This window comes from Cherax quadricarinatus, chromosome 89 (assembly GCF_038502225.1).
Source record: "Cherax quadricarinatus isolate ZL_2023a chromosome 89, ASM3850222v1, whole genome shotgun sequence".
In the NCBI taxonomy this organism is placed as follows: domain Eukaryota; kingdom Metazoa; phylum Arthropoda; class Malacostraca; order Decapoda; family Parastacidae; genus Cherax; species Cherax quadricarinatus.
The window spans coordinates 13,423,017-13,438,961 of record NC_091380.1 but is presented as its reverse complement, the minus strand read 5'-3'; the positions used below and the strand labels follow the sequence as shown (position 1 = coordinate 13,438,961).

At 41.5% G+C, this 15,945-nt stretch overlaps 1 protein-coding gene across 1 annotated transcript in view; it reads left to right on the top strand.

The window, feature by feature from the left end:
- The window catches only part of LOC128706080 (organic cation transporter protein-like), a 254,773-nt gene that overhangs the window by 136,573 nt on the left and 102,255 nt on the right, over positions 1 to 15,945 (top strand). Inside the window, exon 5 of the mRNA XM_070104211.1 lies at positions 9,646 to 9,814. Within this exon, the coding sequence (XP_069960312.1) occupies positions 9,646 to 9,814 (169 nt within the window). The remainder of the gene's footprint in view (positions 1 to 9,645; positions 9,815 to 15,945) is intronic.

The window sequence follows — 15,945 nt, the reverse complement described above, 5'->3', positions numbered from 1 at the left end:
GGGCAAACACAACTGCTGCCACCACCACTTCCCACCAATGTGAACCACGATTAACTGTTTGTTTGGTGTTCTGGTAGCGGGGAGTAAATGATACGTCTTCGGAGGCTTCTTATTTTATTGTTAAGTCGTGGTGGGTACACAGGCTTGTGTGTTGTGCCCATGGCCCGGGAGGGCCATGCCCACGAGGGAGAGAGAGTAGGCCTTCTTGACTGAGTGAAGAGTGATGCCAGAGTGAGAGCGTGGCAAGGGCAGGCAGGCTGGCGTGCCCACCGAGAAGCCTGGCTACACAGGGCAGCATCTTAGAGCAGCAAAATATGAACTAAGCTGGCAGACAGCATGGGCTGTCTGTGCAGACAGTACAGGCTGTCTACACACGAGAGGTCGTTCCTGTCTGACAAATTAACTGACGTTCTTCAATAAAACATTTGAGGAAGTACCTCACAAAAGACTCTTAAGAAAAGTGGGTGCTCATGGTATAGGAGGAAAATTCCAACATGGGTAGAGGCATGGCTTACAAATAGAAAGCAGAGAGTTTCCTTTAATGGGGTCAAATCTGAATGGGGACTAGTCACTAGTGGCGTTCCACAAGGATCAGTTTTAGGCCCACTATTGATCATAATTTACAATAATGATATTGATGAAAGAATTACAAGTAACATGAACAAATTTGCTGATGATACAAAAATAGGCTGTACAATTCATTATGAGGAGGATACTAATAAACTAGAGGAGGATTTGTCTTGGTCTGAAAAATGGCAGATGAAGATCAATGTGGACAAGTATTAAGTACTTGTCAATGGTAATCAAAATAATCCTCGAATTTATAAACTATGTGAAGTAGAGCTTGATCTTACAGAATGTGAAAAAGACTTGGGAGTCATGGTAAGCAGAAATCTAAAGCCAAGACAGCAGTACCTAAGTGTGCAAAATAATGCTGACAGGTTACTGGGATTTATTTCAAGAGTGTAAGTAACAGAAATCCAAAAGTTATTTTACAGCTCTATACATCACTGGTCTACCTGGAGGGCATTCTGGAGGGCATTCCGGGAATCAACGCCCCTGTGGCCCGGACCACGATCAGGCCTCATTTAGATTATGCCACTCAGTTTTGGTCTACTTACTACAGGATGGATATAGATTCATTGGAGAACATACAGAGAAGAATGACTAAAATGATTTACTGTGTAAGGAATCTCTTGTATGAAGACAGACTTAGAACCTTGAATCTCCACTCTCTGGAGAGATGTAGAATGAGGGGAGATATCATTTAAGTGTATAAGTGGATGATGGGCATAAATAAAGGTGATATTTATAAAGTACTGAGGGTGTCAAACCAGGTAAGAACCAGAAATAATGGATTTAAGTTGGACAAATTTAGATTTAGAAAGGACATAGGTAAGTACTGGTTTTCGAACAGAGTTGTGGATGCGTAGGACGGTCTTCCGAGTAGGGTGATCGAGGTTAGGATCTTGTGTAGCTTTAAAAAGAGATTGGACAAAAATATGAGTAGGAGGGGCTGGGTTTGATTGGTGTTGTGGGTACGGGAGTAAATTCTTGGGTAACTTTGGGTAGGGTTGGTTTTGGTAAGAACCTGTCTTGTATGGGCCAATAGGCCTTCTGCAATGTTCCTCCATTTTTATGTTCTTATGTAATATGTCATAAATTTAATTAATTGTGGGAAAGGATAGTGCAGTCAGTGCACTAATGATAAGTGCCATTTACCTGGGGTTCACTTATTGGTACCTGGATGTTGTTCTGAGGTTCAATGCCTCCATGACCCAGTCCTTGACCAGGCTTCCCTGGGTACAGAATTAATCTGATCCCCTGTACTAGAGATTTAATAATAATTACTAAAAAATGATTGTTTTTAGATTTGAAATAAGGCCAAAATGAGTGAAATCTGATGAACACTCTAGCAAATATTTAGTGTTGAAGATGACACAGATGACTGTCATATGACAACACGCACGATGACAGGGTGAAGCTAGTTATTGTTTTTTTTTTTCAAAGATTTTCATGTACGTCACAGAGTCCCTCATTTCCTCAGAACTACTAAACACCTCAAAAAAAGTTTTGGCAGTAAGTAGTGTGGTTGTATACAAGCCTCCGATTGCAACTTCCCAGCAATTCCAGCTTTTGAAAAATGACCACTATCTGGAAAATTTCCCAACTACTGCCTCAAATATCTTCCTACTTGGAAATTTCAACATGAGACACCTAAAATGGAGGTGTGTAGCAAATAATATTTTGGCAGAAATCATCCCAGGAGACAACTCAGATGAAAATTCACACACTCACGAGCTATTAAATCTCTGCACCAAATTCTAGACCTCATCTTTCCTAACAACGACTATCTGATATATAATATAAGCATATCAAAGATAATATACTCAGATCACAATTTATTAGAGGTACAGACATTTATGCATAGGGATCATGACCAGCAAAATGTGATCAGTCATGAAGGTGTCTTCACAAAATTCAACTTCAATAACAAAAACATACAAGGGAACAAATCAACCATGTCCTTAATGAAACAAGCTGGGAAGATATCCTAAACAACATGGATTTGAACCTTTCCCTAGAACAAATTAACTCTGTGGCACTTGAGGTTTTCTCAAGATGCATTCCATTAAGAAAAATAAACAGATGATGTAAACTAGAAAAAGAGAGATGCTCCACATACAGCCGAAGGCGAAGAATTACAGAGCTGCTCAGAGGGGCCAATATATCTGAAGTATGAAGGAAGGTACTTGTCAATGAATTAGCAAAAATCGAACTTAAGCTTAAGGAATCTTTCAGGAGACAAGAACCTCTGGAAGAACTAAAAGCCATAAAGGAAACTGAAAAAAATACTTCTTCTCTTAGGCCCAATCTAAGGATAAAACAACATCCAATATTGGGCCCCTGCTTAGGTGGGATGGGGCATACACAGATGACAGCCAAGAAATGAGCAAGATACTGAATTTCCAATATGACTCAGTGTTCAGAGAGCAGCTGCCCAGATTAACGGTCGACAGTCTAAATGAATTCTTTATGACCAAAACCCAGAATCTGATCAACTCAAAACTCTCTGATAGCATCCTAACACCACAAGACTTTGAAAAGGCAATAAACGACATGCCCATGCACTCTGTTCCAGGCCCAGACTCATGGAACTCCGTATTTATCAAGAATTGCAAGAAGCCCCTGTCGCATGCCTTCAGCATTCTATGGAAAGGGAGCATGGACACAGGGGCCATCCCACACTCACTAAAAACAACAGACATAGCTCCACTCTACGAAGGTGGCAGTAAAGCAATTGCAAAGAACTGCAGACTGATAACATTAACATCCCATATCATAAAATTTTTTTGAAAGAGTTCTAAGAAACGAGATACCCATCAATTTCACAACTCAGGGCAATATGGGTTTTGAGCAGGTCGCTGCTGCTGGTCCAAGCTACTGGATCACTATGACAAGGTCCTGGATGCTATTCAGGATAAACAAAATACTGATATGGTGATGTAGTATACATAGTCTTAGCAAAAGCCTTCGACAATATGACCATGGTATGTATAATAGCACACAAAATGCATGATAAAAGAATCAAACCATACCACAGGTGGGGTTTGAGCCAGCGGTCAGAGAGTATCAAAACACCAGACCGTCACGTTAGCCACTGGACCAGCTAGCTTCAATAAGAATCATCCAACTAGGTATATTTCTACACCATAGGAAGGTTAGCATAGGCACTACTGAGTCCACAAAAGCAAATTTTTACGGACGAATCTCCCGCTAGCATGGCCGTGACGAACTCTAGCTCAAGTCCCCTGAAAGCCGTCATGTTGATGGCTTTGAGGGGACTTGAGCTAGAGTTCGTCACGGCCACGCTAGCGGGAGATTCGTCTGTAAAAACTTGCATTTGTGGACACAGTGGTGCCTATGCTAACCTTCCTATGTTGTAGAAATTTACCTAGTTGGATGAATCTTATTGAAGCTAGCTGGCCCAGTGGCTAATGCGATGGTCTGGAGTTTTGATACTCTCTGACCACGGGTTCAAAGCCCACCTGTGGTATGGTTTGTTTACAATCGTGTCATTACGATTTCTTGAGTCATGACAAGAGAATAGCAGGGAAAGTTGGTAGATGAATTTATAACTTCCTAACAAATAGAACATAAATAGTAATAGGAAACAGAGTAATGTCAAAAGAAGCTACGGTGAAAAGCTTTGTTCCACGATGCACAGTACTCGCTCTTATCCAATTCCTCATCCTCATGTCTGACATAGACAAAGATGTAAGCCGTAGCTCCGTGTCTTCCTTTGTGGATGACACCCGAATTGCCATGACAGTGACCTCCAATGAAGATACCGCAAGTCTCCAAGTGGACATCAACCAAATATTCAAATGGGCCACTCAAAACAATATCTAGTGTACTCCCTTTGGAGTGAACCAAGATGCATGGAACAAATTTGAAGATCAAGAAGACGAATGGAGAGGTAGAAACGATGAAGAAGAAAGTAACTGCTGTGGAAACTGTTGTGGAAACATCGAATGCATTCTCCATGCCACCCAACGAATGCGAGTCGACTACTGGGCACGTCATGACGAACGACACCGTGGAAGGTTAAAACGTTGTTGTTGGGGATAACCAGGTTAAGTATATGGATAGGGCCTTCTGTATGAAGTACAGGAGTAGGGGACAGACGGTTTGCTTTCCTGGGACTGGGTTGGAGGATATTGTTAGCTGGCATGACAACATCGTGAACGGTAATGCTATCAATCCTATTATCTGCCTCAGTGCTGGAGGCAATGATGTAAGCAAGTGTAGAAGCGAAGATTTAGTTAGAAGGTACAGGAGAGCAATAGACGCAATTAGGAAGAAGGGAGGCGCCCAGTTATATGTGGCATTTTGCCAAGAAGGGGTGTTGGAAATGAATGGTTGTTCAGAGCAATTGGTATTAACTGTTGGCTGGACAAACACTGTAAAGATAATGCAGTACCATTCATTGACAACTGGGACAACTTCTATGACCGAAATGACATGTATGCCAAGGATGGGGTTCACATATCCAGGGCAGGTGTGGGTTTTCTTGCTAGCTCAGCTGAGGGGGTTGTTAGGGATTTAAACTAGGATTAGTTAGAGATATGGGTTTAGAAATGGAAAATAATGTGTCGTAACATTGATTTAGGCTTTGATATCATAAATCTTAACAATAACAGAGGCAGTAATAGGTATAGTGAAAAAACAGAAATTAGCAGGAAGGGCAAAGAGAAAGGAGGCTCTTTAAACATACTTTACACTAATATTCGTAGTGCTAGGAATAAGATGAACGAGTTGAGATTAGTTACTAGTGCAGGTAACATTGATGTATTTGCCATAGCTGAGATGTGGTTTAATTCGAATAATCGTGACATGCCTGCTGAATGTCATATTCAGAGTTTAATGTCTAAAAGTTTAACTCTCCTAATATTCATAAGCTTGGCTGGGCTCAAAGTAGTTCAATTATACTTTCTCTGGAAAGATTTGTCAAGCTGTATTGTGATTGTGAAACTCTTGAATTGTACTTTAATAAGGTAAGATATCGATATTATAACACTAACATATCTGATGTAATGTCTGTTGAATACAGTTTATTCATCGTTTTATAAGTCACTTACTTGTTCTATGTAGAAAACAATACTGACTGTCAAGAATGTCATATATAACCTTCATATATAGTATTAATTGTTTCTTACAATGATAAATAAAAGTTAATGACTAAATCATTGGATAATGGGGATTTAAATCTAATCGACTACACTAGGGGTCATTCAGGCTGTAAATCACCTGTTTACCATCATCCAAGAATTTTTTTTTATATTTTATTTAAAATACAGTATACATTATACATGGAAGCAAACATATGTCACTAAACCAATCGACATGGACCAACAAATTAAAGTACAACATACCTTTACACAATCCAAAAAAGAAAAAGGAACGCTTCACAAAAGTGTACCAACAACATATCCAGAGAATCTACTCCAGCACACTTATACATCTTATGCCAAGTTTTATATGCAAAACAATTCTTTAAGGTAAAAGCCTCACATACCATTAAAACCTACACATCCCCCCCCCCCAGCAAAGGTACATTTATTAAGTCGTACATATGTGCTCTGGAAGTAAAAAGGTACCCCCCTCATCAAATACCAACAAAACAATGACATACTATAAGAGCGCAGGATACTACTTGCTCTAAGTAACAATTATGAGAATATACTCTATATCTCAACACGGGTACAATCCACCCAAGATTTCTTCATACACTATATACCCTATAGCAGTATTAATACATGACATACACCGCTACTGGATTTACACAAAATCAATATACATTTTTATATTACCTTACAGACACTTGAAACATTAAAATAGCAAAGGGAAACAAACAGCGTGTACTTAAAATATATAACACTACCCTGCATATACAGTGTCACACGACATGTACTATATAATCTTAACCAGGCCTCTGAAACATTATATGTTAGGCCTTATGTGCCAAAATGCAATCTCACATAATATTAATTAAATACTGTACCACGTTGCTCATTACAGCTCTTTACACTTCTGAGCCTTCCAATATACAGGTACTGTGCCATACAGAATGCTTCCTACAAGAAGGGAAACCCCGGTCTTTGTATCACATCATATTCTAAACAGTCATATGGCATACCTTAGTAACACCATGTAGTATGTGCTTTCCATAACATCTTTGAAGACACTCTCACAATAACGAACAGTCATTCTCACACACACAAATACTGTAAGATTCTACCCTTCCACTCACCTTATATGCACACAATGATCTACTGCTCTAATACACTACGTACATGTACTATCCAAAACCTTCACAACATAAAGGGAACACATATGTGTAATACCACTACCCACACCACACTCGCTACACAGGAAAAGCATAAATGTATTAGGACAAATCCAACCACACACCCTAAAAGCGATCCACACATCCTCACTCAAGAAACTAGCCCGCCGTTACCCCTTACTTTACACTTAAATCCCGTAAATCCTTTAACCTAAAACTCAAGTATCCCTCAGTAAACGCTGTCTCCCACCTTCCCACAGAGTGTTTGTAGTTTCCTAGTAAGTCTGATCTTCTGTTGAACATTCGCTGTGGTAACTCTGCTGCGAATGATTTCGGCGGTGCGTCTGTTCATGTTGCCCCGGAGTGTTGTGCCTAGTGTTCTGGCTTGGAGGAAAGCTTCCTTTGTAGCATTGTTTAAGTCATCTGCACACTCTTCAAGGTAGGTCCGAGCTGTATCGGAGAAAGGTGGTTTGATGTTGGCAATTTGAGGAGGAGTAGATCTTGGTAAGACCATTTCTTGGATGCAATCACGAAGAAAATTGTGTCTGTTGCGAAGTGAGTAAGCTTTTAGAAGAAGGTCCAGGTATTCTCTGTGTGAAGGATCCATTTCTAAACTCCACTATCCTCGTCACTTCATCAGAGACTGCAGACGGCGAGCATTAAACATCTTCAACACACCCAGAGAAGACACTGCCGAGAAGAGATACATAGTCCTTCCCACCAACTCCATTGCCAAACATGTTTCCAACATCTTTGCCAAAACATCATTCCAAGTATCTACCTCCACAACCACGACCATCAAGGACATCACAAGTAGTAGGCAGGACAAGCCTCCATCCTCTGCAGGGGTATACATAATCCCTTGTAACGACTGCAACAAGTTATACGTGGGCGAAACATCAAGGGACCTCCAAACACGTATTTCAGAACACCAATACGCAAGCAGATCTGACGACACAAGGAATGCCTGCGTACAACACCGTAATTCACACAACCACTTGATAAACTACAGAAACTCAAGACTTATCGCCACAGAAGACAACACTCAATACCGAAGAATCCTGGAATCATCACTTATTTCTATATCCGACAACTTCAACCAGAATAGTGGCTTCTATAACATAGCTGAACCACTTGCCAAGAAACTTCTTCATCGCTATCCCACATAAGAACACTGTAGAAGGTCTGCTCACAAACTTATCCAATCTCCTTTCTACGCTACCCAAGTTTTTAGACTCTATAACCCCACTCGGTACATCATCAGATGCAGCATTCTTCACCTGACCTCAGCCGGACTATAAATACTCGCGTTCCTTCCTCCCCAGGTAGTTCTGTTTGTGACTTGAAAAAGCCCACTGTGTGGGCGAAACGTAGTCAATAAAGGATCACATTATACTGCATTTGTGTTTATATTACCCTCGACCTGCGTCAAGTCATCCAGCGCAGTGCCATGATGAACCTCCACTTCCACAGTTCTCACCAACAGGGCGTCCTTATCACACACTTCAGGCCGAGCTGGCATCACCACGCCCTCCCCAACCACAGACCCAAGATCCAGGCAAGGACGCTCATTGCCCAAAATGTTTCCAAACGTCGACACTATCGACGTTTCCGCATCGCTGCCATTCACTTCCGCGATAACCTCATCCAGCACTTGTACAATGTCCAGGGAAGTGATGTCATCCCCCCGCATAGCCCCTGCCGTCTCCTTTTCTTCGGCTATCTCAACCTCCTCACTCCATGTCAAACTCTGCTGAGGCAGTGTCGAATACGGCTGATCTAGATCCTCTCTCCTTTCCTCCCCATCACGTCATTGCTGCTGGTCCTTGTTCTGAAATCTTCCATCACCATGTACAATGGAATAGGATGTCTGAGCGTCGTCTTGACAGAGTAAGTACCCTCAGGTATCCCCATATACTGGCCGGCTGACCCCCTTCCTGCAGTGACCATATGTATTGTGCCGTAATTACACATAGCAAACTGGATGTCAGATGCATCCGCCTCGAACGGCACATTCCTGATCTTAACCCATGTGTAATAGCTTGATACATCATGCATCCTCACCGTCACAGCCACTTCCTGAAACTCATTCACCACTGCCTCATACACATTCGCTGAGCTGAATTTTACAAAAATCCTCTTCGTACCGTTCAGTGCAAGTCCACAAATCTCCTCATTGGCTATTCCGTAGGTAACTCTAATTATTGCAGGCAGAAGTAACTACATTGATGGCCCCATTACAGCTCCACTGGTTAATTCAGTGCAGACAGTATTGATACGACGCCTGCTAGCCTGCACCATGTTGTGAAAATAATACTGCCAACAGACACCAGACAACTCCAGGGGGCAGCAGCAGCACACGTCCTCTCCACTCAAGGGTTGAGAGACGAATGATCCAAGAAATATTATAACAATTAGTGACAGAATTTAAGTAAACTCTCAGCACATATAAACATAAATATACATCTCACGGTGTATATATATTCATGGACTAAATCAATCCAAAATTACTATAACCTATGAGTTTATATTAATTAAAAAAATAACTAATTAAATGTATTATAATTGAAGAATTATGCTTTTTCCAATACTTATGCTTCTTTCGTTAAATACTTTTTAATACATATAAATTTCCACATGGATACAGTTTACTAGATGTAAACATTCTTGATTTCTTATTAAAAAATTAATGCAAAAGATTATATAATCACTGGAAAATGTTTCACTGCAAAGTGTTGCAAGGCAGAAATACTCATGAATACCTGTAATTATTTTTTTATTTCCTTTTCTTCCAGCTCTAGAGTTTATTGGTGCTAAATGGCGAACATTTTGTGGGATCATCATTCTGATATCAACTACACTTGGTGAAGTAATGACTGGAGTGTTGGCTATCTTCATCAGGGACTGGCGATGGTTGCAAGTTGCTATCACTGCTCCTGCTTTCCTACTGTTATCTTATGCTTGGTAAAGTGCAAACAGACACAATACGGTGACTGGAACAATACACAAATTATCCACACATAGCAGAGTAGAGCTTACTACCACATTTCGGTCCGATTTGGACTGTTTACAAAGTCATACACTTACGTCGTCGTAAGCTCCTCTCTCCTGTGTGCAGGTTATTTGTGTATTATTCTTAGTAGTGACAGTTTGTATATGCAACATGTACAAAAACTTTCCAGCTTGAATCTTATACACTTGATATGTACTGTTTGTATATACAGTTACTTCCACTTACCAGTTTATATTTTATCACATGATATGCTCAGTTTGTTATGTCACATTAGTGAGTCAGTGACCAGGAGTGAGGTATGAACAAGTGGCAAGTCAGTCCTAAATCTCACAGGTCAGTGTGTAAACCACTCACTGGCTTGTAAACCACTCACTGGCTTGTAAACCACTCACTGGCTTGTAAACCACTCACTGGCTTGTAAACCACTCACTGGCTTGTAAACCACTCACTGGCTTGTAAACCACTCACTGGCTTGTAAACCACTCACTGGCTTGTAAACCACTCACTGGCTTGTAAACCACTCACTGGCTTGTAAACCACTCACTGGCTTGTAAACCACTCACTGGCTTGTAAACCACTCACTGGCTTGTAAACCACTCACTGGCTTGTGAGTTTAGAACTCACTTGTCATGCGTTCAAGTCTCACTCATTCCATCATTTGTTTGCAATCGTGTTATTGCTATTTCGTGAGTTGTTAGCAAACAGATGTCTGTGTACACACTAAACAATGCATGAACTAATTCCCGTATGAGGTATTCATTATTAATATTTGTATTTTTTTATTTTATTTAAAACAGTGCGATACAAAATGACAGAAATATATTAAAAAAATACACGAAAAAAGGTTAATGCACAAGAATCTCACTGAACCCCAACACATAACAATGACACCATACAGTACAATGGTAATACACCTCACACACAACACACCGTATATTACAGTGGTATTACACTCTCACACACAACACACCGTATATTACAGTGGTATTACACTCTCACACACAACACACTATATATTACAGTGGTAGTTTTTTTTAAGAACAGCACTAACAAGGCTACATATTACAAAAAACATCAAACACTGGAAATTATATAGATTGTATAATAAAACATTGTGATAAAAAACAAACACACACAACGATGCACACACACAACGACACACACACGTATACACAACATGACACTACATCAGGCACATACTAGGTAAGGCTGTCAACACACACGTATGCAAAACTTAATTTAAGATCTCAGGTGCCCAACAGAGCACCAAGATTCTCAAGCATTAATTTAGGCGATTTTCACGAGATCTTAACATAGACATACGTATTTACGATTCAAAGAATGAAACATCCAATATAACAAAAATACGATGTGATATTTTACATCTCAACAAAACTCAAAGAAAAAAATTAATCAATCAGTTACATGTAATATAATATAATATTACTGAAAAGCACACTATAACTCAGCATAAAATATAAACATAATATAAGTACCAATCGCTTATGGTAGGAAACACATCTATACAATATACACCAATGACTTGTATCGAGAGATAAATGACGGAAGACCTTTTAACTTCTGTACATATTAAGTCTTAACAGTTATAGAGACGTCAACATCACATAGGAGACGTATATAAACACAGATAACAAAACATTCACATAACTATTATACACAATTAGTCACAGCTGACCAGTCCGTTAGATTACGCAATGAACGCTCACAAACTATCTCAAATCCCTTAACTCCAAGGCTTTATATTCAGACGGGAAGTCTTTCTCCCATCTCCCCTCATATACCAACCTATTTCCACACTTTGTTCTATGAATCGTTCCCGCTAAAACCCGAATTCTACCATTACCTTCAACGTGCCTTACAGCCCATAACACATAAACATAATCGGCCACGATGTACGACACCGCACTTTGTACACACATGTCAACCCCACCTCCATCAAAACTCAACACTCTGAGCGCCGACAAACATCACCCCCACCAATCGCAAAACCCTACTGAACCACTCACGTACCATACCTAAAGCTTCACAGAAATACACAACGTGAAAAGCGGATTCCTCCGCCCCGCACGCCGAACAACCCCGGTCTTCCCCTAAACGCTGATTATTCAACACCACCCCGAACGGCAGGATTCCATGCAAAAATTTAAAAACCACTTCCCATACTTGAGGAAGGAGATGCAACTGTTGGACCCGCCTCCATATATCACTCCACGCATACATGGGGTACATTCCTTCAACTCGCACCACGACTCTCTCCATACCCGCCCTTTCCAAAGTACATAATTTAACACTCTGCACGTCCCACATGCGCAATAACATGCAGAGCATCAACTCGCACCTAATTAAATCCCTCCCTCCCTACCACCTGAGCAGGTCGCGATACATTTCAGTTAACCCACCATGCATCCCACCCAGTCGGAGAAAACGATGCTTCACGTAACATGCTATGACACGAGCCCATAGAGGAATGAGACCTAACCCTCCCTGATGCATTGGTGTCTCTACCACCGCTCTTGTGAGTCAATCGCACCCCGAGCCCTACAAAAATCTATAAACTCTATGCAAAAGACGCTTGAAGTCCCCCTGCAACAGAGGATACAGTGCAGCAACATGCCATACTTTACTATAAAGCAGAACATTAATGACCACTGCTCTCTGGTGCAGGGTTAAATGTCCTGGCTGTAGACTATTTAAACGCTGCAAAACACTATGTACCACCCTCCCTGAATTACATGCCCTCGTCTGTTCAACCTCTCGCATATACTGAATACCACATATAGTGATACGATCAACCACCGTCCACGACTCTGTACCCACCCCTTCTCCCACCCACTCTCCCAACTCCATAATCTTCGATTTTTCTCTATTAACACACATCCCCGTAGCCTTACCAAATACATCAACAAGTCTCCCAGCAAAACCCAATTGCTCCCTCGTACGTAATAGCACAGTAGTATCATCAACAAAACCTACAAGGTCCGGTCGACCACTACTCGAACCCCACGACGAATCTATTCCCCACCCACAAACAGCCCAGTAAAAAGGGTCCAGCATACAAGCAAAAAGCATTTGAGAAATAGGGCATCCCTGTCGAATGCCCCTGTTCAAGTGGACAAAGACACCTAACTTCCCATTAATTTGTACTTTAAAACCAGCACCATTGTACAAAGAATGGGCCCACATGACGACCTCATTTCCAAAACCCTGCCATCTCATGAACTTCCACATCACCTCCCTTTCCACACTATCAAAAGCAGCTTGCCACTCTAAAGCCAAAACACCACCCCCGCCCCTCGTTCCGCATTCCTTGATAAACTCCCTGATATTCCCATGACCATCATACATCGACCTACCCGGCACGCCAAACTGACCCTTATGGATTACCTTATCAAACACTTTTGTTAATCCTATTCATTAAAATTTTTGCATATAATTTATAGTAACTACACATTAACGATATGGGTCGATAATCCTTAATTGCTACGGGTATGTCACATTTTCTAACACCAAAACCGCCATACGCTGAGACAAACCTAAGCACTCCACGATGTCAGGCGCGGCAAGTCCTCGACGACTTCATCTTCTGGAGTCTGACGGGAAACCTCACTGTCCGGACAGCGACCACGTCCCGAGGGCGACTGGTGCTGAACACATTGTGCTGCAATGTGATCCAAAACGCCGCAGAGGCGGCAAGTTCGTCTCTGTCTAGGATACGTAACGTACACCTGGGAACGAAAATCCTCCAGGTGCACATACGAAGGAATTGGCTTGTGTAGGGACATTTTCAAAGTGAAGGACCCCTCTTGAAGACCAGCATAGAGGCCGTCAGACCACCGACCCATAGTAACCTGGTGGATCTTCCCAGAACGTTCAAAAGCGTAACCTATGTCGACTTCATTGGCCTCAAAAGGCACGTTTCGCACATGTACCTATGTATAGTATCGTGAAACGTCGTGCAACTTAACAGTGACTGCTGGGGTGACTTGCTTGCTAACATCCTGGTACTGGTTGACAATCTGCTCATAGGTCTGAGCTTCACAAAACTTGATGAAAATCCGGGAAAGTCCATTCAAGGTGACGCCACACAGGGATTCACGCTGGATGTCATATATATCATGAACGATTGCTGGCACTAACACATTAATCAATGTGCTGGTGATTGTGCCCCTTATTAGTTCAATACAAACAGTATTAACTCTCCGGCGAAAACCAGTCGCCATTGTTGTTGATGTATCAAAAGCTCCTCCACCAGGTGTCGGGACTGAGCAGAAGCAGCTGACAAACGCTCAGCACAACGTCTGAGCAGAGAATATTAATATTTGTATTAGGGTATTATTAGGTATCCCTAATGAGCTGCCTTCAGTAGGATGCCTGAGTTTTATCTACCATCTGGACATGAAAGATGATGTCCAGGAGATGCAACATTGATGCTAAATTTGCTTAGTATTACACTGTAACAGAAAGTAGTGCCAAATAGGCAAAACTTGTGAGTTTGGCTTGCCGAATAAGGCAAGCAAAAACTTGTGTGTGTATACAATAATTTTGCTAAAATCATTCTGAACCTAGTGAAAAAAAAATATATTTCATTGTGTTTTTTTTTTTTTTTTTTTTTTTACACAGGGTTTGACAAGGTTAAGGATCCCTAGCTTTATTGACAGCTATTTACAGGTTAAGGATTCCTAAATTTATTGGCAAGCTAAGAGCTGTTACCTACATCAGCTCATTTGAAAGCATTTTTATTGTTATGAGACATACAAGTAGGGAACAGGATGAAGTTGGAGCCATCTGTGGGCCAGCATTTTCATTTGATCAACTGACTTTGTCTCGTTGACATCATTATGCTGTACGAATGTGTTCCATACACAAGTCATCCTGGGTATATATGATCTCAGATGGAGTGATGTTCTGGAGAAGGGTACAGCCAGAGTGAAGTTGCTGCTTTCTGCCCGTCTTGTGGCATAAAAGCTTGTTTCATGCTGTCCTTGAAGTGGATCCAAGTGTGGTACTTTGACAATATTGGCCTTGTACATAACAGTAAGGCCACCCACATCCCTCCTGTGTTGAAGGCTCTGCTGAAATGCCAGATCTATCCAGGATGGGTCCAGGAGAGAGATGAGACGTCTTGCTCTGTTCTCTACTCTGTCAAGCAGTCGCAGATGAGAGGGTGGGGCAGGCAAACCAAGAAAGTGTAGCATACTCAAGGCGTGAGCGCACTTGTGCCTCGTACAGAATCTTGCAACCCCTACTGTCAAGCAGATGCGTGATACGGCGAAGTGCTGTAAGCTTCCTGGCTGCCTTGTTTGCAAGATTTACAACATGGTTCTTCATGGTCAGTTTGGAGTCAAATTTCACCCCAAGGATATCAACTTCTTCCCCAGGTGCCAACACCCTCCCATTCATCCTTACTACTGCACCAGCATTACCATCATGGTGCCTAGAGACCATCATCATTTGCTTTTTCTCAGGTGCAAATGTTACTTGCCATCTATTTCCCCAAGCTGGTGATTGATGTAGCTTAGAGCAGCTGGCATTTCTTCTCTTGGATAAGTGAATGTCAGTGTACAGTTGTCTGCATATGCATGAGATTCTGGGATGAGCTGAAGAAGATCATTGAATTAGATATTCCATAACAATGGTCCAAACACGCTCCCTTGTGGAACACTTGCCCCAATAGGATGTCTTGCTGATTCCATTCCATTGAGAACTACCCTTAGAGATCTACCATGAAGGTAATCACTGAGGAGACATAGCATAGAGCCTGCAATTCCCAGTGCTTGAAGTTTTACTAAGAGGCCCTGGTGCCACACCTGGTAGAAAGCACCAGCAATGTCCAGTGCTACCACACAGTTGACTTTGGATTCATCTAGTGACTGGTGCCACTTAGTGGAGAGGTTAGACAACAGATCAGCAGCAGAGTAACCTTTCCTGAAGTCATATTGACGGCCACAAAGTAGTGAGTTGTAGTCAAAAAACTCTGTCATTTGTCTTGAGATTATTGTCTCAAGGATCTTCCAAGTGATTGACAGGAGTGACACTGGTCTGTAGTTCCTGACATCTGCTC